This window comes from Rhinoderma darwinii, chromosome 10 (assembly GCF_050947455.1).
Source record: "Rhinoderma darwinii isolate aRhiDar2 chromosome 10, aRhiDar2.hap1, whole genome shotgun sequence".
Classification (NCBI taxonomy): domain Eukaryota; kingdom Metazoa; phylum Chordata; class Amphibia; order Anura; family Rhinodermatidae; genus Rhinoderma; species Rhinoderma darwinii.
Genome location: NC_134696.1, coordinates 83118280 through 83140944, shown reverse-complemented (window position 1 = coordinate 83140944; position 22665 = coordinate 83118280). Strand labels below are relative to the sequence as shown.

General features: G+C 40.3%; 1 protein-coding gene across 1 annotated transcript; it reads left to right on the top strand.

Annotated features, from left to right (window-relative positions):
- The first annotated feature begins 1193 nt into the window (after window positions 1–1193).
- LOC142662622 (uncharacterized) lies at window positions 1194–9549 on the top strand. The gene is made up of 7 exons (XM_075840834.1): window positions 1194–1221; window positions 1643–1744; window positions 3099–3276; window positions 4272–4366; window positions 5038–5850; window positions 6665–6868; window positions 8487–9549. The coding sequence occupies exons 1-6, from the start codon at window positions 1194–1196 to the stop codon at window positions 6859–6861; spliced, it is 1413 nt and encodes a 470-aa protein (XP_075696949.1). The 3' UTR covers window positions 6862–6868; window positions 8487–9549.
- The last annotated feature ends 13116 nt before the right edge of the window (window positions 9550–22665 follow it).

The following is a 22665-nucleotide window of genomic DNA, read 5'->3' as shown; positions in this document are numbered from 1 at the left end:
AAGCACAGGTAAGAGCATCACCAGATATACACTGAATATGGGGTTAAGGCTAGATTTACACGAGCGTGTCTGTTTTGCGCGCATAAAATATGTAGTGTTTTTCTTGCGTTGCAGTTCCGTTTGACATCCGTTTTTTTCTCATAATTTGTCTTGCATCTGTTAATTTAATCACGGACAGCACACGTATGTCGCCCGCGTGCTGTCCGTTTTTTTCACGCACACATTGTCTTCAATGGGCTGCGTGGTGCGCAAATACGCACCAAAATAGGACGTGCAGTGAGTTTCATTCAACGGAAACACATGCTGCGTGAAAAACAACAGCATGTGTGAATAGCCCCATTCATTTTCATATACGCTTGTCTGAATAAGGCCTAATACTAGTAGGAACAGGTAAATAATCTGAGAGGACTGATCCAGTGTTCAGTCCAATAACCTATAGATTACACATGGAAGTCTAAGGCTGGATTTGTACATATTTTCAAAGCACAGCGTGCGCTAGTTTTGTTTTTTGTTTTTCTGGTCTTTTATCCCATAGACTTCTTTCTAGGACTTCAAAAACACCAGAAAAAACTTACAAATGTCACAAAATAAAAAATTACCACTAAAAATGCATTTAAAATCGCCACTAAGGCTTGAAACAACGGGTTATTTTTACACGAGTTTTAAAAAGCTGAATAAGAAGTGTGTGTGAATCCCGCCTAATACTGTCCTGTCCATGCCGGATACACTCACTAATAGATATAGCAGGAGAGCATTGGCGCGGTGTACAGAAGAGATATAGGGAATAGATGGAGTTTCTCATTTTCTCCGTAGAGTTGTTCTTTAATGTCTCTTTTTACTTTCTAGACATCAGAGGAGATCTGCTATATGGTCCCTGCTCAAAGACATGCGGTAAGTAACACAAAACTGAGATCTGACTTATCTTATCATCATTTTCTGGTCTGGGGGCTTAATATATACTCAGCGGTTGCTTGGTGGTCTCCTTCTTGTATTTTGCTGGGTTTTCACGTGTTATTCTGTGTACTATGACCGGATGTGCGGTGTAGTCATCATACTGGGCTTATTGTAGTGTGTGAACGAGGTCTAATAGGGTCCAAGTCCTTTCATGAGGGTCAGACCCGCTTCATTACAGATAACAGGTTATCACTGTTATGTCACATTTGTAAAGTGACCGCGGATTATTAATAAGTCACATGATAAATAGAACGGGCGAGTTTTCATGTGAGTTGCCGGTAATTTCGGCGTGTGACCCCCCATTATGTTTTCCCTATTCCAGGTTCTCATAACCCGGCGGAATGTGATTCCTGCCCCGCAAGGAATAATAGCGATGACTTGTGGCGGTGATGATCATACATGGGATTATATTCATTCCTGGGGGGGTGTCATTTATGATCATTGTAGAATTTCCCGCACGTGATTGTATTTTCTATCTTTCTCTTGTCACAGTCACATGATCAGAGGAAATAATCCTATGGGAATAAATCAATGAGGCGCCGTATACAATGTATATGTTAGTAGAGCGACATTTCTGAGATCTCTTATGGATACGTCTCTTCCACTAGAAGACTACAGGGAATTACACTGATAGATTGGGAGACGTTTCCGTGTTTTCACACAACTAATTGATGTTTCCTTTTGCCAGGCATTGGTATTCGGGTGGTCTATGTCACCAAAGGCTGCCCCGACCAAAAAGAGAAATGTTTCTTCCGCATGGAGCAGTGCCAAGGACCTCAGGATTGTGGAGGTAAGTGACATAGTTACATAGCGAGTAAGATTGAAAAAACATAAATCCATCTAGTTCAGCCAAATATCCTGCAAGGTTCTTATTAAAAACAACCCTATGAGGCCGGAGACATTTTCCTTCCCCCTCCAAATATGATGATCAGGATATAAATTCAAGGATTAATGCCCCATCCCCAGAGATCTAGTACAGATCCCTTATAATATTAGATTTTTCAGGAAAAGCATCCAGGCCACTTCTAGAATCTTTCAATGAATTAACATCCTGTGGCGGGGAGTTCCATAGTCTCACTGCTTTTACAGTAAAGAATCCGCGTATATGATGATGGTGACACATTCTTTCCTCTAGACGTAGTGGATGCCCCTTATTTACAGGTCTGGATATAAAAAGACAACTAGACAGATCTCTGTACTGTCCATTAATATATATTATACATAGTTATTAGGTCACCCCTAAACTGTTTATCTTTCCAAACTAAAACCCCCATATTTAATCATATTACTGGGTAATGCAGTGCAACCATTCAATGTATTTGTTACCCACTTCTGAACCCGCTCCAGCTCTGCTATGTCTTTCTTATATACTAGTGCCCAAAACTCAATACAAAGGGCAATTTATTATTTGCCCGTTACCAGTTTTCTAGCGTGGACATATCGCAAATGGTTTAAAAATCGCAACTTGCACAAAAAAATATGACTTTTAAGACATTAGCGCCACTCATGCCACTTTAATAAAAAGTGGATGGGGCCCCACAGAAAGGGCAGAGCCTACCACAAATTTACTGCAATTTACCACAGAAATAGGCGCAAATAATAGCGCAAATCTACTCCAGCTCAAGTTTAAGTAGATTTGACTTTCTGGCACACGGACAATCAGAGATGCGCCTAATTTATTAAGACACATCTTACTCCAGAGCTCTTTACATTAAGACTGCCATCTGATACTCCAGTCCTAATAAATTCCCCCCAATATATCTATGTAGGGTCCGGTTATATGGTAAATATCCAGCCACTGCTAATTCATATCCAATGCTGCATCACTGACACTACACTGTGGTTACATCCCATACAAACAAGAACAAGGACATTTCCTGACACTCTTGGGGACATTAATTTTGGATTAAAAATGTGTATCAAAGGGATATTATTATTATTATTATTATTATTAATAATAATAATAATAATAGTTATAATAATAATAATAATAATAATAATAATAATAATAGTTATAATAATGATAATAATAGTAATAATAATAATAGCAATAATAATAATGATAGTAATAATAATAATAGTAATAATAATTAATTATAGTAGACAAGTTATCTGATCACGTATTGCTTCTCCTTCTTCTCCAGTACATACCACTACTCCTGCGCCTCCAATACCGTTTTGGAATAAATTCATTGTGACTTCTGCAGCTTCTACCGTCATCTCTCTACTTAAAAATAAATATGTTGCGGCTGCTGCCGGTTCTGTTGTCGCCATCTTCATCCTTGGAATGTTTTTTTCTCTCATCCATTACATCAGATATAAGTAAGTATTGTAAATAATGATTTCGTGTCCTGCTTTTACCATACTGACTTCCATGCCCAGCCGTCTACTCACAAACCAGAGATTTCACAAGAATATTCTGCAGTTCCTTTCACGCTCTTCTCTATATAGACGAACAAAAGGATAACGACAAAATATCTGTCTGTGATTTGCCCGGATTTCATGTTGTATTAGAACAGTGGAGTCCAAATTCTCTGAAGTGCAAAGCTCTGACATGTGACGGAGCCACCCTTCCCCGAAAGTCTTAAGCCGCCCATACACATTGTATGGCGGTCAGGCGAACACTTGATACATCCCCATGGGAACAAAGGATCGAGCATGTAGAAATTAAACATGCCGATCCTTTATGGGGTCACCTGTGGTAGGTTCTTATGTGGGCGACTGTTACTGGTGTAATTATTTTTATATCTGAATATTGGAGGGTTGTAGGTAAAAGAGTCATCACTGGGGGTTCAGTCCTTCTCTGCCCGTGATCCTTGGGGTGCCAATTCTATACCATCCATAAATGCAAATACATCTCAACATCGCAGGATCTTCTTGGTGCAAATAAAATTCTGCTTATTCCATTACATCCATATAACAGGGCAATGTTTCCCATGACGTGGCACTGTTATATGGATATAATGGAATAAACAGCATATTATATTTCTCTATGATGCTGGGATGTATTTACACTTCTGGATATTGGAGGATATGTAATTGTGTTCTCCTTCCAGGTTCCTCCAGCACATAACTCCTCAGTGCCATATATATGTTCTACACCGGAGTCTATATAGGAAATACTGCACCACCTCTTCTAGTTATAACATGACCCAGTAATGGGAATATTACAATGTAGACTTCTTGTGGCTCATGAACATGTCACTCTGCAGTTGTGCGCCCCTGGTGGTCTAATGGGGTTTATCACATTCTACAGAAAACAGAGATGATTCATGTCACTAATCCACAATATTACTTCCCTTATTACAATTATATAGAAAATCGATGAAGAAAAAATCCAAGAGAGATGTTGAGACCCAATGTACCATCGATGAAAGTAGAGAGGGTAGCGACCAAATCAACGATAAATACGGTATAACAATGTGACATATTAATATCTATCTACATAGAACCATTTATAGGCAGGTTTTCTATCACTTGGATACTGGGAATTTTCTGGTTCTTCTCTTTCATTTAATGAAATGTTTTTGCTAAAAAAAGCAACCTAATCTATGAACATTTTTAGTAACGTCAATGGAGTCATCACAACTGCGCACTATATCTCAATGTATTTCCCAATGAACGCCTCTTATTGGCGAGGACGGAGTATTCCCGCTCCTCACACCATCCGGAGCCGTTCTCTGTAACGATCTGCCGTCTTGTGACATAACACTACACACCATCAAATACAGTTATTCCCACATGCACCAAAGGTAAAAGTGCAGCTTCACTTTACAGAAAAATCCTCCATTTTATAGATTATTCAATACAACATTCAATATAACCACTGGTCCACGATTGTGTATTTGATCGGTTTCTCTATCTCGCTGCCATGATCATTAATCCGGGAACATAGTTATACAGGGAAACTAGGGGGATCCGTTATGTCGACAAAGAAAAGTGAAGGAATCCTAAATGTAGAGGCAGCTTCAGAGATTGTGTTTTTTTTATTCTCGTGGATTATTGTGCCATTCAAATACCTGTAAACGGTTAATAAATTAGCCTTTATTTTATCATTTCTGATTTCAATGTTCTGTGTTTCAGAAAAACGTCAGGACAAAATTAATATTATAACTGATGATGCTTCTCAAGGACTGGCTGAGAACATAGACATCAATGGAGACACTAAGATCTCCATGCCTGGACCCAATGATGAAACAATCAACATCAGCCCAGATGACGTGGACACCACCTCTGATATTACAACCGATGATGCTTCTCATGGACTGGCTGAAAACAGAGATCTCATTGAAGATACTAAGATCTCCATGCCTGGATCTAATGATGTTTCCATCAATATCAGTCCAGAGGACGTGGACACCACCTCTGATATAACCGATAATGCTCCTTATGAATGGGCTGAAAACAGAGATATCATTGAAGACACTAAGATCTTCATGCCTGAATCCAATGATGTTACCATCAATGTCAGTCCAGATGACGTGGACACGGCTTCTGATAATATAACTGATGATGCTCCTCATGGACTGGCTGAAAACGGAGATCTCATTGAAGACACTAAGATCTCCATGCCTGGATCCAATGACGTAACGATCAACATCAGCCCAGAGGACGTGGACATCGCCTCTGACATTACAACCGATGAGGCTCATCATGGACTGGCTGAAACCAGAGATCTCATTGAAGACACTAAGATCTCCATGCCTGGATCCAAAAATGTAACCATCAATATCAGCCAAGAGGACGTGGACACCGCCTCTAACATTATAACCGATGATGCTTCTCATGGACGGGCTGAAAACATAGACATCATTGAAGACACTAAGAGCTCCATGCCTGGATCCAATGATGTAACCACCAATATCAGCCCATATCATGTGGACACCACCTCTGAAAGTAAGTTCTCAGGGCTTTTATCTTTTAATTTAGCCTTATAATATTACCCAATATTACTAATAAAATTACATAGTAACACACAAATTAACAAATCAAACAAGAGGATTGAGGGACGTGCTCAGAAGATATTACAATCTATGAGGAAATACGGATGACACAAAAAGTTAAAAGTGCTGTTTTGGTACAGCCATATCTTATGCTAAATAGGGTAGTACACGTAAAGCTGCATGAACCGGTCACCAGCCAGTATCTGTGACTAAATTATGTTAATAATTTAGATCTGTGTATCATCCTCTTTATAGTCCTAGCCTATCACATCACATTACTGATACCTCCCAACATTTTAACCCTTATTCATGGGAAATTACTCAACCACGCCCCCATTATGAGGAACACCCACAGAACTGCCCAATTTGGGATTATATTTGCATAAGCCCCACCCTTTTAAGGTCCATTTCATGGGACATTTCAGAGAAATCAGGACGCGTATAGTGGGAAAATCCAGCAAAGACAGGATGTTCGGCAGGTGCGATATTACTGATCACTGGTGATGATGAATTGTAAGGAGCGAGAATTTTCCATTCTTCATATGATAAAGAGACTGATTGTTATTATAAGAAGTAGCTGCAGTTGTTCTAGTTTACATTGTGTGGGTAAAAACCTGTCGACCGTGTCATTGGTGACAATATATTAGGGAATTGTTGCTTACGCCATTTCCTAATATTTTATGAATCTCGCTCCCAGGCTGACGGTGGAGTAGGAACAATGTCCATTATATTAACAGCTGATCTTATAGACTGCGTGTGTTTTACAGAACAACAAGAGGACAAAGAACATCTCCAACATCTTCCAAGTGCTGAGAAACATCTTGGGCAGAATAAGGAAGGAGTTGGATTTAACGCCTCTAAGACCAACACGTTTACAGGCAGCGCCAGTTATTCTTCACCAATGCAGGAATTACACAAACATCTTCTGGCGTATTTTGAAAAAGCTGCATCTTCTCCCAAATAAAAAGAAGGTAAGAATGTGAGAGTTTCTTAGAGCTCCATAAACCTCTTCATAAACTTTATGGTTGTCCTGAGATGTGGTCATCTAGTTACAGACTGCCACTTACTGTGACCTGTATTCTGCAATGGGAGATAGACCATTGTTATAATATCTACAGTGTCCTGATGGGGGGCAGAGAAGGAGCAGCGAACTGCAGAATCCCCCGGCTGCCCCGCTCATTATAATCTATGGCCATGTACATAGATCACTCCTCGCTGTGCTGCTAATTCCAGTTGTACTCGGCTCACATCATACAATGCAGGTGAAGTAACGTTATCACTCCATCTTCTGAGACCTTGTTGCGTCCATTGTCGTTTTATCCAATGTGAAGTATGTAAGTCTTCAGACTGCACATGTAATGGTGAGAACGATATTGAGGATGGTGACTATGATCCGGATTATCGCAGCAGGTGTAGCAGCAATGCAACGAACAAAACCTTATTTGATGCTCAAAACTTTTGCAAATCAAAATTGCTGTTTATCCTCTTCCCCTTCAACCTGCAGTAACTCAGACTAGATGACAGCTGGAGCTTTTAGTAGCACGGACGTATCAGATGTGTCCTTGGCTACTAAAGTGCCTTCCTGCAAAAGAGACACCTTTGCAGACTTTTTGTTTTTTTGCAGCATATGTATTCTATTAAATAAAACATATTTTCTAATTAAAAAATGTGGCACTGTTTGTCTTTCGCAGCTTGTATGTCTTACAATACAATACAAACTGCTGGATGCCATTCAGTGCTCATCCTGTCAGATGAACTTACTGTCTGGTCAGTCTCCAGCCCATCTCTCTGCTCCCCTGAAAGTTTAAAGGGTTTCCAGTGAGAAGAAATCGATGGCCTATCCACAGAATAGGCCATCATTATATGATCAGTGGGTGTCCGAATCTCAGAACCCCTGCCAATTTCCCTTACTGCTCCATACTGTGAAACATTAACACACTTGTAGCTGCGGTTCCAAGTTTTTTACAGCCTTCTCCCATTTACTTTATTGGGAAAAGGCTGTAATACTGTAAACCGCCACTACAAGTGTGTTAATGTTTCACAGTAAAAAGCAGTGACAAGAATGACGGGGGAAGCAGGACTTGCAAGAGCTCCGTGGCCACCTCAAAACAGCTCATTTGTGGGGGCGCCGAGAGTCGGACTCCCACTGATCAAATATTAATGATCAATTTCTTCTCACTGCAAAACTCCTTTAATCTCCGCTGACAGCTTAGATTAGTGTTCAGGAGAGCAGAGGGGCTGGAAAATGAGCCTCCAGTAAGATCGTCCAAAATGTTTTCATTAAAACCAATTGCAAATATGTTTTATTTAATAAAATACATACAGTGCAATGAGAAAATCCCGCAAAGGAGTCCATAGCCTTTAAGATGAAAATCTGAGCACTGATTGGTTGCTATGGGCAATAAGGTCCGATTTTATGTTAGAGTTTTAATATTTGAGGCCCATGGGTGACTTTAATAGTTCACAATCTGTAACTATTCCTGTTATTGACCGTCCAATGTTATAAAGTAGAACACTATAAAATGTGAATGATCTGATAATGTATTAATACCTCATTAAGCTTCTCATTTTGTTTTATCTCAACAACAGCATGACGCCATGGACATTATAATAGACATAATCACTTCTCAACATCATAAGACGTCATCTTCGATTGTCCATGACTGCACTGGTTATAGAGAACAAAGGATCCTGGCCTTAATTTCCACACAAGGCAAATATGAACTAAACAAATGTGTCAATACTTTGATGCTATTTAGACTTTCACCGCAATGAGCAGCAGGGCTCTGCTTTGCTCAAGACATAACTATAATGTTTCCAAACAACCACAAACTTTTGCATGCAGTGGTGGTCATAATTACAAATCTGCCATGACCTGTGCTGTTACTGATTTCAGTGGTTCAAACATTATAGCTCTACACGGATAATTGGGGAAACTGGACCTGGAGTTTCTGCAATTCCAAAGCTTGCATTGAGAAAGAAAACAAGACCAACCTCACAGACTAAGTCAAATGAATTTCCTGTGACCTCTTCCTCAGAAAAGCATCCCAAGGAATTAGTATGCGTCTCTTTTGGCGAAAAGAGTACCAGCAAACCTAGGTCCACCTCAAAGGATTTTTTTCTGCGCCTGTGACTCGGCTGATTCACAGTGCCAACCTGGACTTGACCAATCTTTGGACTATAGATCCATATACCCGGAGTCTTTGTGAAATAAACTCACAAGGAAAGACAAATCTCGCTGCCTGTGGCTCGGCTGAGTCACAGTGCGAAACCTCATTAAAAAATGACAATTGTCTCTGCCTGTGGCTCGACTGAGTCATAGTGCTTAACATCATTAAAAAGGACAATTATCGCTGCCTGTGACTCGGCTGAGTCACAGTGCCATCTTGGACAAAAGTGCCACCTGCCACCGATTTGTGCCAGCTATCAAGATTACTCGGTGAAAAGTTTGAATACCCTTCATCACCATTACAAACAGAAGAGACTGTATTTACAAACCGTCTCCAGTTGAAAGGATGATTTTTAAGACTGGCATTTTCAAGACTGCTACTGGTTATCCCTTACATAATTTAGAATATTGATACATGTATGCCAACTTTATGGAAAAAAATGTTGTAGTCATGCTATTTCAATAAAAATATGAACATCTAAACATAGTGTTTTATTATATAAGTAGAACATTACTATAGAAAACTGTCTGTACCCTGACACATGCTGGTTTACCACACATTCTGGATTACTAGAAAGGTATAGTGAAATGTTGCTGAAAGTTATGAAACAGAATCCGTAGCGGATTCAGTATAATAATCTAGGGAGTGGTTGAAAAAAAGCAGTGTGGCATGGGGAATTTTGCTTTGTTCGGTCACGCTCCTCATTACGCCTTTAAATATTTAAGACACATTTTCGACACATTGTCGAAATCTTTGGCCCCTCACTTCTACATTCCATCCCCACCCTCTATACCAACACAGATTGAGACTCCAGACCGGACCCATAAATAAATCCAGACACTAAACCCATATATAAATTCAGAAACACCCCCAAACTAATTTAGACCCAAGACCAGACCCTAAAATTAATTAAGACTTTAAACCACTGTATTACGTAAGACCCCAGACCCCTAAATTAATTCCGACTTCAAACCAGAGGCCTAAATTAATGCAGACCTTAGACCAGACCCTTAAATTACCTCAGATTTAAGATCAGACTTCATTAATTCCAACTCCAGACCAGCCCCCTACATCCATTCAGACCCCAGCCCAGACCTCGACATTACTTTAGACCCCAGATCAGAACCCTAAATTAATTCAAACACCAGACCAGACCCCTTAAATAATCAGACCTCAAGAAAGACCCCTCTATATACTCACCTCTCCTCGCACCTTTATGCTGGACAGCCTCAGGACCTAGAAAGATGGTGGAGCCTGGAGCTAAAGAGAAGCAAGGAGAGTATTACAAGCTGTTATAATAATAATAATAATAATAATAATAATCTTTATTTATATAGCGCCAACATATTACGCAGCACTTTACAATTTAGAGGGGACATGAAACAAACAATATCAGACATTACATAGTGACAAAGTTCATTTACAATTCAAATCTGGGGAGTGAGGACCCTGCTCGCAAGAGCTTACAATCTATGGGGAAATAAGGGAGACACAAAGTGTAATAGTGTTTGTTCTGTACAATGGTCCGGCCATTTTCATACACATGCGGTGGTAACAAAGCTGCATGAGCCGGTCACCAGCCAGTATCCGTTTATGACGGACATGAAGAGAAGGAGTGTGAGGGAATCTTATTCTGATGACTAATCTAAATGGAGGGCCATGGAAAGGAGTCAGATTAGGGAATGTTATAGGCCTGTCTAAATAGATGTGTTTTCAGGGCACGTTTAAAACTGTGGATTTTGGGAATTAATCTGATTGTCTGGGGTAGCACATTCCAGTGGACGGGTGCAGCACGAGAGAAATCCTGGAGACGGCAGTGGGAGGTTCGGATTATGGAGGATTTTAATCTAAGGTCGTTGGCAGAACGTAGAGCCCGAGTAGGGTGGTAGACAGAGATGAGGGAGGAGATGTAAGGAGGTGCAGCACTGTGGAGAGCTTTGTAGGTGAGAGTAATAAGTTTGAATTTTATTCGGAAGGGGATGGGCAACCAGTGCAGTGACTGGCACAGATTAGAGGCGTTGGTGTAGCGGTTGGTCATAAAGATGAGCCTGGCTGCTGCATTGAGGATAGATTGGAGAGGGGAGAGTTTAGTGAGGGGAAGACCGACTAGTAATGAGTTACAGTAGTCAAGACGAGAGTGAATCAGAGCAACAATGAGAGTTTTGGCAGTTTCCTCCGTAAGAAAAGAGCGGATTCTGGAGATGTTTTTGAGGTGAAAATGACAGGAGCGTGAAAGTGATTGTATGTGAGGAGTAAAGGAAAGATCTGAGTCAAAAGTAACCCCGAGACAGCGGGCGTGCTGCTTAGGAGTGATGGTAGTGCCACACACAGAGATGGAGACATCAGGTTTAGGGAGGTTAGTAGATGCTGGGAACACAAGGAGCTCAGTTTTAGAAAGATTCAGTTTCAGATAGAGAGAGGACATGATGTTAGAGACAGCGGACAGACAATCACTGGTGTTCTGTATTAGAGCAGGGGTGATGTCACGGGAAGAGGTATATAATTGGGTGTCATCAGCGTAGAGATGGTACTGGAAGCCAAATCTGCTGATGGTTTGTTCAATAGGAGCTGTGTAGAGAGAAAAGAGCAGCGGACCTAGGACTGATCCCTGAGGAACCCCGATATCAAGGGGAAGAGGAGAAGAAGTGGAACCAGCAAATGACACACTGAATGAGCGGTCAGAGAGATAGGAGGAAAACCAAGAGAGAGCCGCGTCCTTGAGGCCAATAGAGTGGAGCATGTTAAGTAGGAGTTTGTGGTCTACAGTGTCAAAGGCTGCAGAGAGATCCAAAAGAATAAGGAGAGAGGATTTACCGTCCGATTTAGCCGCCAAGAGATCATTTGAGACTTTAGTAAGGGCAGTTTCTGTGGAGTGTAGAGTGCGGAAACCAGATTGTAAGGGGTCAAGAATGGAGTTAGCAGAGAGATAGCGGATAAGGCAAGAGTAGACCAAGCGTTCCAGGAGTTTGAAGGGCAGATTAGAGACTGGTCGGTAGTTGGCAGCGCTGGATGGGTCAAGAGTTGGTTTTTTCAATAATGGGTTTATAATGGCATGTTTAAAAGCGGAGGGAAAGATACCAGCGGAAAGAGAGAGGTTAAATATTTTAGTGAGGTGACTAGTGACAGCCGGGGAGAGGGACTGGAGGAAGTGTGAGGGGACAGGATCACTAGGGCAGGTAGTAGGGCGAGAGGAAGAGAGGAGCCTCGAGACTTCTTCTTCAGTTATTGGGTCAAATGCTGAGAGTGAAGAAGAGGGAGTGCGGGGGGGGAAGGGGATCGATGTTACTAGGGGACTGGGAGATAATATCATGCCGAATGTTGTCAATTTTAACTTTAAAATAATTGGCCAGGTCTTCAGCACTGAGGTCTGTGATTGGCGTCTGCACTTTAGGACTAAGGAGGGAGTGAAAAGTATCAAAGAGGCGTTTTGGATTATTAGATAGTGTGGAGATGAGAGAAGTGAAGTAGACTTGTTTGGCGCGGTGAAGGGCAGAGTTGTAAGTTTTGAGCATAAATTTGTAATGGAGGAAATCTGCATCCAAATGCGATTTTCTCCACAGTCGTTCGGCACATCTCAAGCACCGCTGAAGAAAGCGGGATTGAGGCGTGTGCCAGGGTTGTCGTCGTCTTTGTCGGGTGGTTCGGAGTGTAGGGGGGGCTGCTTCATCCAATGCATTTTTGAGAGTGTTATTGTAAAGTTTGGCAGCCAGATTGGGACAGGAGAGGGAAGAGATAGGGGACAATGAGGACTGTAGACTGTCTATGAGTTTCACAGTGTTAATGGCATGTAGATTTCTGTATGTCTGATACGTAGGGATGACCTGAGGAGGCAGAGAATATTTGATAGTAAAGGAGAGAAGATTGTGGTCAGAAAGCGGGAGAGGAGAGTTAATAAAGTCAGAAACTGAGCAGAGCCGGAAGAAGACCATGTCAAGCGAATGCCCGTCTTCATGTGTAGGAGAGTTAGTAAGTTGTGTCAGACCTAGGGAGGAGGTTAAAGATAGAAACTGGGAGGCAGATGAGGAGATTGGGTTATCAATGGGGATGTTGAATCAAATAGATAACGGCATAAAAAGTAAATGGGTTCTGTTCTTTAGGGGAGGAAAATTTTCCCCATGACCCCTAAAATCCATCCCTGATCCAATCAATATGACTGTGCAACCCCTCAAAAAATCATTGTAAGTTAACATTTTGTTATGATTTTTTTGTCATGAGATTCATATATCTAGACGTCTTGATCAGTATTTGCTTCCTGTTCTGAAATATTTTAGATTATGGGACAATTTATAATTTATTTTTTTTGGGTGCTCCTGTCTCAGAAACTGCAGGGGTGGATCGAGAATTGTTTGGGTCCCAATGGCAATAGGGGTCATGGGCTTCATAGAGCAAAATGGAAGTGTTTTTTATATTTCCACTTGATGCAGCCACATAACAGACCACATTGTCACTCTGGTCTAGTCAGGTTATTTTTATTTTTGTGTGAAATTAAATTATACATTCTTATATTAGGGACTAAACCAAGAAAATATGATCGACTACGGCACACAATATTGGAAAAAATATACAAATTTTATTAAATTACAGACATAAGACAATTTAAAAGATGGAATAGGGAATAAGTCACACAATAAAAAGACGTTGCATCAATCAAAAAGTCAAGATATGAGTATTATGTCAACATGTAAGCAGTTTACATTGTAGCAGCAAAATGAAATGCATATGATCACAAAGAAAACTGTGTCCAGTTGAGATCACAGAAAATAAGAGCCAGACATGTCCAAGAACAACGAATGTTTGAATGTTTGAACCACTGAACCCAGACGTCTCATCTCACACTTCCATCATGTCCACCGGTATGTATCACTACTTTTGTCCTGTTTAGCAGCTATTGCCTTGTTATGTCCATCATCTTTGGTTACCTCCCTTTGACTCCAAATATATTCGATATGTAACACTGTCCTATAACATCGTTTATCTTACTTTCTGCGATGTATACTTATCTCTCATACTTATTCAGATATCGTTACAATCACTAGTACCTCATTTTTGTACTGTCCATATCGTTGTTCTTGGACATGTCTGGCTCTTATTTGCTGTGATCTCAACTGGACACAGTTTTCTTTGTGATCATATGCATTTCATTTTGCTGATACAATGTAAACTGCTTACATGTTGACACAATACTCATATCTTGACTTTTTGATTGATGCGACGTCTTTTTATTGTGTGACTTATTCCCTATTCCATCTTTTAAATTGTCTTATGTCTGTAATTTAATAAAATTTGTATATTTTTTCCAATATTGTGTGCCGTAGTCGATCATATTTTCTTGGTTTAGTCTCTTGTCAATCATTGATCGATGCACCAAGTATATCTTGGTCATTACCCAGGATCCAATATAGTGCATGTAATACAGTTGGCAATTATGCTTTACAGTTTACTGGTTATCTTTTCTTAGCACTACGTTTTATTGCATTCTGTCTGTTGGTATTCTATCGGTTTACATCTAATTCTTATATTAGGTTAGAGCTTTTTTTCTGAAACAAAGTTCTAAATCCCCTATTCCCCATTTAACCCCTTTAGGACACAGCTTGTTTTGGCCTTGTGGACACAGATGATTTTTTCAAATCTGACATATATCACTTTATGTGGTAATAACTCCGGAATGCTTTTACCTATCCAAGTGATTCTGAGATGTTTTCTCGTGACATATTGTACTTTAAGTTAGTGAAAGAATTTGGTTGATAAATTCAATATTTAATTGTGGAAAACACCAAAATTTACAGAAAATGTGTAAAAATTAGCATTTTTCTAAATTTAAATGTATCTACTTGTAAAATAGATAGTAATACCACACAAAATAGTTACTAGTTAACATTTCCCATATGTCTACTTTATGTTTGCATCATTTTTTGAACGTCCTTTTATTTTTCCGGGACGTTACAAGGCTTAGAACTTTAGCAGAAATTTCTCACATTTTCACGAAAATGTCAAAAGCCTATTTTTTCAGTGACCTGTTTAGTTCCGAAGCGGCTTTGAGGGCCTTATATATTAGAAAGTGCCAATAAAATACCCCATTTTGAAAACTGCACCCCTCAAAGTATTCAAAACAGCATTCAGAAAGTCTATTAACCCTTTAGGCGTTTTAAAGGAATTAAAAGTACAGGTGAAATTAACAAATTTAATTTTTTTTTCCGAAATTCATTTGTAATCAATTTTTTTATGTAACCCAGAAGGTTTTACCCAAGAAATGCAACTCAATATTTATTGCCCAGATTCTGCAGTTTTAAGAAATATCCCACATGTGGCCCTACAGCGCTAATAGACTGAGGCCATAGCCTCAGAAGCAAAGGAGCACCTACTAGATTTCAGGGCCTCCTTTTTTTTAGAATATATTTTAGGCACCATGTCAGGTTTTTGGAGCGCAGATTTTGCTAAAATAGTTTTTGGTGCCATGTCATGTTTGCAATGCCCTGGAGGGACCAAAACAGTGGAAACCCCCTAAAAGTGACCCCATTCTGGAAAGTACATCCCTCAAGGAATTTTTCTAGCGGTAAAGTCAGCATTTTGTCCATACAGTTTTTTTGCAGAATTTAGTGGAATTGGTCTGTGAAGATGAAAATCTACTTTTTTTTCTGAAAAAACATAGAATTTTTTCATTTTTACAAGGAATAAAGGAAAAAAAACACCCCAACATTTGAAAAGCAATTTCTTCTGATTACAACAATACCCCATAAGTGGTAATAAACTGCTGTTTAGACCCACGGCAGGGCTCAGAAGGGAAGGAGAACCATTTGAAGCACAGCTTTTGCTGGAAAGGTTTTCGGGTGCCATGTCGAATTTTCAGAGCTCCTGAGGTACCAGTACAGTGGAAACACCAAAGAAGTGACCCCATTTTGGAAACTGCCCCCCTCAAAGAATTTATCTAGGTGTGTGATCACTTTTATGACCCCATATTTTTTGGGGCTGAATTTAGTAGAAATCTGGCATTAAAAATAAAATGTTACATTTTTCACAAATGCGTCATTTATAGGACAGATTTTTCAGACACAGCATGTAAGTGCAGGAAGACACCTCAATGTTTATTGGGATTTTTCTTCTGAGTTTAGAAATAGCCGCAAAGTGGTCTAAATATGTTGTCTGGACACTTAGCAGTGCCTGGAAGTGAAGAAGCACCACAAGGGTTTTGAGGCCTTATTTTTACTTGGATGATTTTTGGCCACAAGCATAGGCCTGAAAAAATTGTGCAGATCATACACATTTGTTAGAGTATTAGGTATTCATCTAGGGGTATATTGAGGGTTTTTTTTTTGTTTGTTATTTTAGAGTGTCCAATTTAAAAAATGGGTAAAAGACCAGAATGATAAAGGGAGGTGTGGGGGTTTTAAAAGTATAACATTTTTAATCCAGGGAGGTGTGGTAGATGTGGAAGCACTCGTTCATGCATAGTCCGGGTTCCATAGTTACATAGTTACATAGTTAGTACGGGTGAAAAAAGACACATGTCCATCAAGTTCAACCAAGGGACGGGAAAAGGGAAGGGAAAAATTTCTACATATAGGAGCTAATACTTTTTTGTTTTAGGAAATTATCTAACCCTTTTTTAAAGCCATCTACTGTCCCTGCTGTGACCAGCTCCTGCGGTAGCTATTCCATAGATTCACAGTTCTCACAGTAAAGAAGGCTTGTCGCCTCTGCAGGTTGAACCTTTTTTTCTCCAGACGGAGGGAGTGCCCCCTTGTTTTTTGAGGGGGTTTTACATGGAACAGGATTTCACCATATTTTTTGTATGTGCCATTAATTTATATAAATTAATCATGTCCCCCCTTAGTCGTCTTTTTTCAAGGCTAAATAGGCTTTATTCTTTTAATCTTTCCTCATAACTTAGATTCTCCATGCCCCTTATTAGCTTCGTTGCTCTGCTTTGTATTTTTTCCAACTCCAGGGCATCCTTCCTATGAACTGGAGCCCAGAACTGAACTGCATATTCTAGATGAGGCCTCACTAATGCTTTGTAAAGTGGCAATATTACATCCCTGTCCCGCGAGTCGATGCCTCTTTTGATACACGACAATATCCTGCTGGCCTTTGAAGCAGCTGATTGACACTGATTGCTGTTATTTAGTTTATGATTTATAAGTACACCCAGATCCTTCTCAACAAGGGACTCCCCAAGTGTAGATCCCCCTAGGACATATGATGCATGCAGGTTGTTGGTACCCAGATGCATAACTTTACATTTATCTACATTAAACTTAATTTGCCAACTGGATGCCCAAACACTTAGTTTGTTTAAATCCGTTTGCAATTCACGAACATCTTCCATAGACTGAACTATATTACATAGCTTCGTGTCATCTGCAAAAATAGAAATAGTGCTATTAATCCCATCCTCTATATCATTAATAAATAAGTTGAATAATAGTGGTCCCAGCACTGAACCCTGGGGTACACCACATATAACTGGGGACCATTCAGAGTAGGAATTATTGACCACAACTCTCTGGATACGGTCCTTGAGCCAATTCTCAATCCAATTACAAACTATATTTTCTAAACCTATAGTCCTTAATTTACCCATTAGACGTCTATGAGGGACAGTGTCAAATGCCTTTGCAAAGTCCAAAAACACTAAATCCACAGCGGCCCCCCTGTCTAGGCTTCTGCTCACCTCTTCATAAAAACAGATCAGGTTAGTTTGACAACTTCTGTCCTTAGTAAAACCGTGCTGGCTGTCACTTATAAAACTATGTTTTTGTCACATAATCCTGTATATAGTCCCTTAATAGCCCCTCAAACATTTTCCCCACGATGGATGTTAAGCTTACTGGTCTATAATTACCCAGGGAAGACCTAGTGCCCTTTTTGAAAATAGGCACCACATTTGCCCTGCGCCAGTCCCTTGGCACTATACCAGTCACTAGAGAATCTCTGAATATTATGAAAAGGGGGACAGAAATAACTGAACTAAGCTCTTTAAGAATTCTAGATGGGCAAGTGTCGCACTGATATGTGGTATCCTTACGGATACCCCTTTTTGTGCAGAAACTGGACCTTTTCTGTGCCCTGCCTTTTTTTTGCTGTAGCAGGCACTTCACTAGGAAAGTGCTGCCCAGGAACAATTCGGCAAACATTACTTGGAGCAGCAGACGTTTTCCCCACCTCGTCTCCAAATAAAATACATTTTATAATTTTCTCTTGGTACTCCAAGTATGTACCCGGATTGCCAGCTTTTCTAAAAATTAAAAAGGAGTTATATAGTGCCAGCTGGACAAGGTACACTGCCAATTTCTTGTACCAGATTTTACACTTTCTCATGGCACTATATGGTTTCAACACCTGATCATACAGGTCAACCCCCCCCCCCCATGAATTTATTGTATGCCTGAATGCACACAGGCTTCATCGTGGATGATGTGAATCCACGTGTGGGGACAGGGGTGCAGCTGGCATCATGTATAGATGTCAGCATACAGACCTCTTTTTTGTCTCTAAATTTGAGACACAGGATCCCATCCTGCAGCAATGCCCTGCTTTCCCCAATTTGCAGGGATTGGCTGATGAGGGTCTAGGGAAGGTGCCGCTGGTTTTTTCGCACCGTTCCACACGCCACAGTTTTTTTTGTCTTTTAGACATTTGAACAGGGGTACACTTGTGTACCAGTTGTCCAAGTACAAGTTGTACCCCTATTCAAGCAGTTTGTGCAGGAGGTCCTACACATCTTCCCTGTTGTGGACTGGACGGAGGGATCATTTGTTTTGGCCTGTGACCTTTCCTTCCCCTCATAAATCCAGAAAGCGTGTGTGTATCCGGTGTCCGAGTCACACAGCTTGTACATATTTATCCCGTACCTGTCGCGCTTATTTGGTAAATATTGGCGAAACTTCAGCCTGCCCTTGAAGTGCACCAGGGATTCATCTACAGATATTTCTTTTTGAGGGGTGTAGACTGATGAAAATTTTTGGGATAAAATGCTAAGCTGGATCAAATTGTCTGTCAAGAACAATTTGAAAAATCCAATAATAGGCAGCCCTTCTGTCTGCACGTGAATGCCTGCCGCAGCAGTAAATTCTGGGATTTGAGACGTGTAATTGGTTGGGGTTGACCAATCACTGCTGACTGTACCAGGGTCAGACAGATCGGCAGTTTCAGGGTCAGGCAGAACCTGGGCATTAACCCTCCTGCGACTATGAGGAGGTTCCTCACTGTCACTGGAGGAGGAGGATGAGAGAAAGAACTGTGGTTGCTCACCACTCGCGGAGTCCATATCGGACGCGATCGTGGCATACGCCTCTTCAGCGGTGTAAAGTCTCGCTGCCATTTTGGGTGTGTGTGTGTGTGCATATATATATATGTATATGTACACCGCGTTCCAAATTATTATGCAAATGTTATTTTTCGCTGATTTTCCTAAATAGTCGATGCAAATGACAGTCAGTATAATCTTCCAGCCATCAACCGTTGGAGTATAATGTGAATTTTATTGAACAAATCTCCTAATGATAACAGATTTTTTTTTAGAAGTAAAAAACTCAAAATGCACTGTTTCAAATTATTATGCACAACAGAGATCAAAACATTTTAAAGGTTGTAAAGAGAACTAAAATGGTCATTTGTTGAATTTGCAGCATCAGGAGGTCATATTTACAGAAATCAAAAGCTCTTTCAATAAAAAAAAACTTAACAGGCCAAGTTACATGTTAACATAGGACCCCTTCTCTGATATCACCTTCACAATTCTTGCATCCATTTAATTTGTGAGTATTTGGACAGTTTCTGCTTGAATATCTTTGCAGGATGTCAGAATAACCTCCCAGAGCTTCTGTTTTGATGTGAACTGCCTCCTACCCTCATGCATATTTTGCTTGAGGATGCTCCAAAGGTTCTCAATAGGGTTGAGGTCAGGGGAACATGGGGGCCACACCATGAGTTTCTCTCCTTTTATGCCCATAGCAGCCAATGACACAGAGGTATTCTTTGCAGCATGAGATGGTGCATTGTCATGCATGAAGATAATTTTACTACGGAAGGCACGGTTCTTCTTTTTGTACCACGGAAAAAAGTGGTCAGTTATAAACTCTACGTACTTTGCAGAGGTCATTTTCACACCGTCAGGGACCCTAAAGGGGCCTACCAGCTCTCTCCCCATGATTCCAGCCTAAAACATGACTCCGCCACCTCCTTGCTGACGTTGCAGCCTTGTTGGGACATGGTGGCCATTCACCAACCATCCACTACTCCATCCATCTGGACCATCCAGGGTTGCATGGCACTCATCAGTAAACAACACGGTTTGAAAATTAGTCTTCATGTATTTCTGAGCCCACTGCAACCGTTTCTGCTTGTGAGCATTGTTTAGGGGTGGCCGAATAATAGCTTTATGCACACTTGCAAACCTCTGGAGGATCCTATACCTTGAGGTTCGCAGGACTCCAGAGGCACCAGCGGCTTCAAATACCTGTTTGTTGCTTTGCAATGGCATTTTAGCAGCTGCTTTCCTAATCGTATTAATTTGTCAGGCAGAAACCTTCCTCATTATGCCTTTATCTGAACGAACCTGTCTGTGCTCTGAATCAGCCACAAATCTTTTCACAGTACGATGATCACGCTTAAGTTTTCTTGAAATATCCAATGTTTTGATACCTTGTCCAAGGTATTGCACTATTTCACGATTTTCGGCAGCAGAGAGATCCTTTTTCTTTCCCATATTGCTTGAAATCTGTGGCCTGCTTAATAATGTGGAACGTCCTTCTTAAGCAGTTTTCCTTTGATTGGGCACACCCGGCAAACTAATTATCACAGGTGTCTGAGATTGATTACAATGATCCAAAGAGCCCTAAGACACAATACCATCCATGAGTTTAATTAAAAAACTAATAATTAAATGTTTATGACACTTAAATCCAATGTGCATAATAATTTGGAACACGGTGTAGTGTTTACACACACGTAGCTCAGAGAACTGTAACAAAGTCTAACACAGATTTTTTTGTTTTTGTTTTTTTTTGTTTTATAGCACTTAGTAAAACATAATAACGGACACTAAGGGTATGTGCACACGATGAGAGGCTTTTACGTCTGAAAGGACAGACTGTTTTCAGGAGAAAACAGCTGCCTCATTTCAGACGTAAATGCTCCTCCTCGCATTTTGAAGTGTCCTGCATATAATGTATATAAGTGTCCTGCATATAATGTATATAAGTGTTCTGCATATAATGTATATAAGTGTCCTGCATATAATGTATATAAGTGTCCTGCATATAATGTATATAAGTGTCCTGCATATAATGTATAGTAGTGTCCTGCATATAATGTATAGAAGTGTCCTGCATATAATGTATAGAAGTGTCCTGCATATAATGTATAGAAGTGTCCTGCATATAATGTATAGAAGTGTCCTGCATATAATGTATAGAAGTGTCCTGCATATAATGTATAGAAGTGTCCTGCATATAATGTATAGAAGTGTCCTGCATATAATGTATAGAAGTGTCCTGCATATAATGTATAGAAGTGTCCTGCATATAATGTATAGAAGTGTCCTGCATATAATGTATAGAAGTGTCCTGCATATAATGTATAGAAGTGTCCTGCATATAATGTATAGAAGTGTCCTGCATATAATGTATAGAAGTGTCCTGCATATAATGTATAGAAGTGTCCTGCATATAATGAATAGAAGTGTCCTGCATATAATGTATAGAAGTGTCCTGCATATAATGTATAGAAGTGTCCTGCATATAATGTATAGAAGTGTCCTGCATATAATGTATATAAGTGTCCTGCATATAATGTATATAAGTGTCCTGCATATAATGTATAGAAGTGTCCTGCATATAATGTATAGAAGTGTCCTGCATATAATGTATATAAGTGTCCTGCATATAATGTATATAAGTGTCCTGCATATAATGTATAGAAGTGTCCTGCATATAATGTATATAAGTGTCCTGCATATAATGTATAGAAGTGTCCTGCATATAATGTATAGAAGTGTCTTGCATATAATGAATAGAAGTGTCCTGCATATAATGAATAGAAGTGTCCTGCATATAATGTATAGAAGTGTCCTGCATATAATGTATAGAAGTGTCCTGCATATAATGTATAGAAGTGCCCTGCACTTCTTTGCCGAGGCTGTATTTTTACGCGTCGTCGTTTGACAGCTGTCAAACGACGACGCGTAAGTGACAGGTCGTCTGCACAGTACGTCGGCAAACCCCGTCAAATGAATGGGCAGATGTTTGCCGACGTATTGTAGCCCTATTTTCAGACGTAAAACGAGGCATAATACGCCTCGTTTTCGCCTGAAAATAGGTCGTGTGAACCCAGCCTAAGGCTGACTGACTCGGACACTAGGTATTGACACTGACAATGGATTGACGCTGACTGAGGGCGGATTTACACGAGCGTGTAAGTTTTGCACGTGCACGTGGTGCTTTTCCGTTTTCATTCATACTTTTGACTGCTGTTGCGCGAATCACGCGCGTCCCACGGAAGTGCTTCCGTGCGGTGCACGTGATTTCCACGCACCCATTGACTTCAATGGGTGCGTGATGCGTGAAAAACGCTGAAATATAGAACCTGTTGTGAATTTT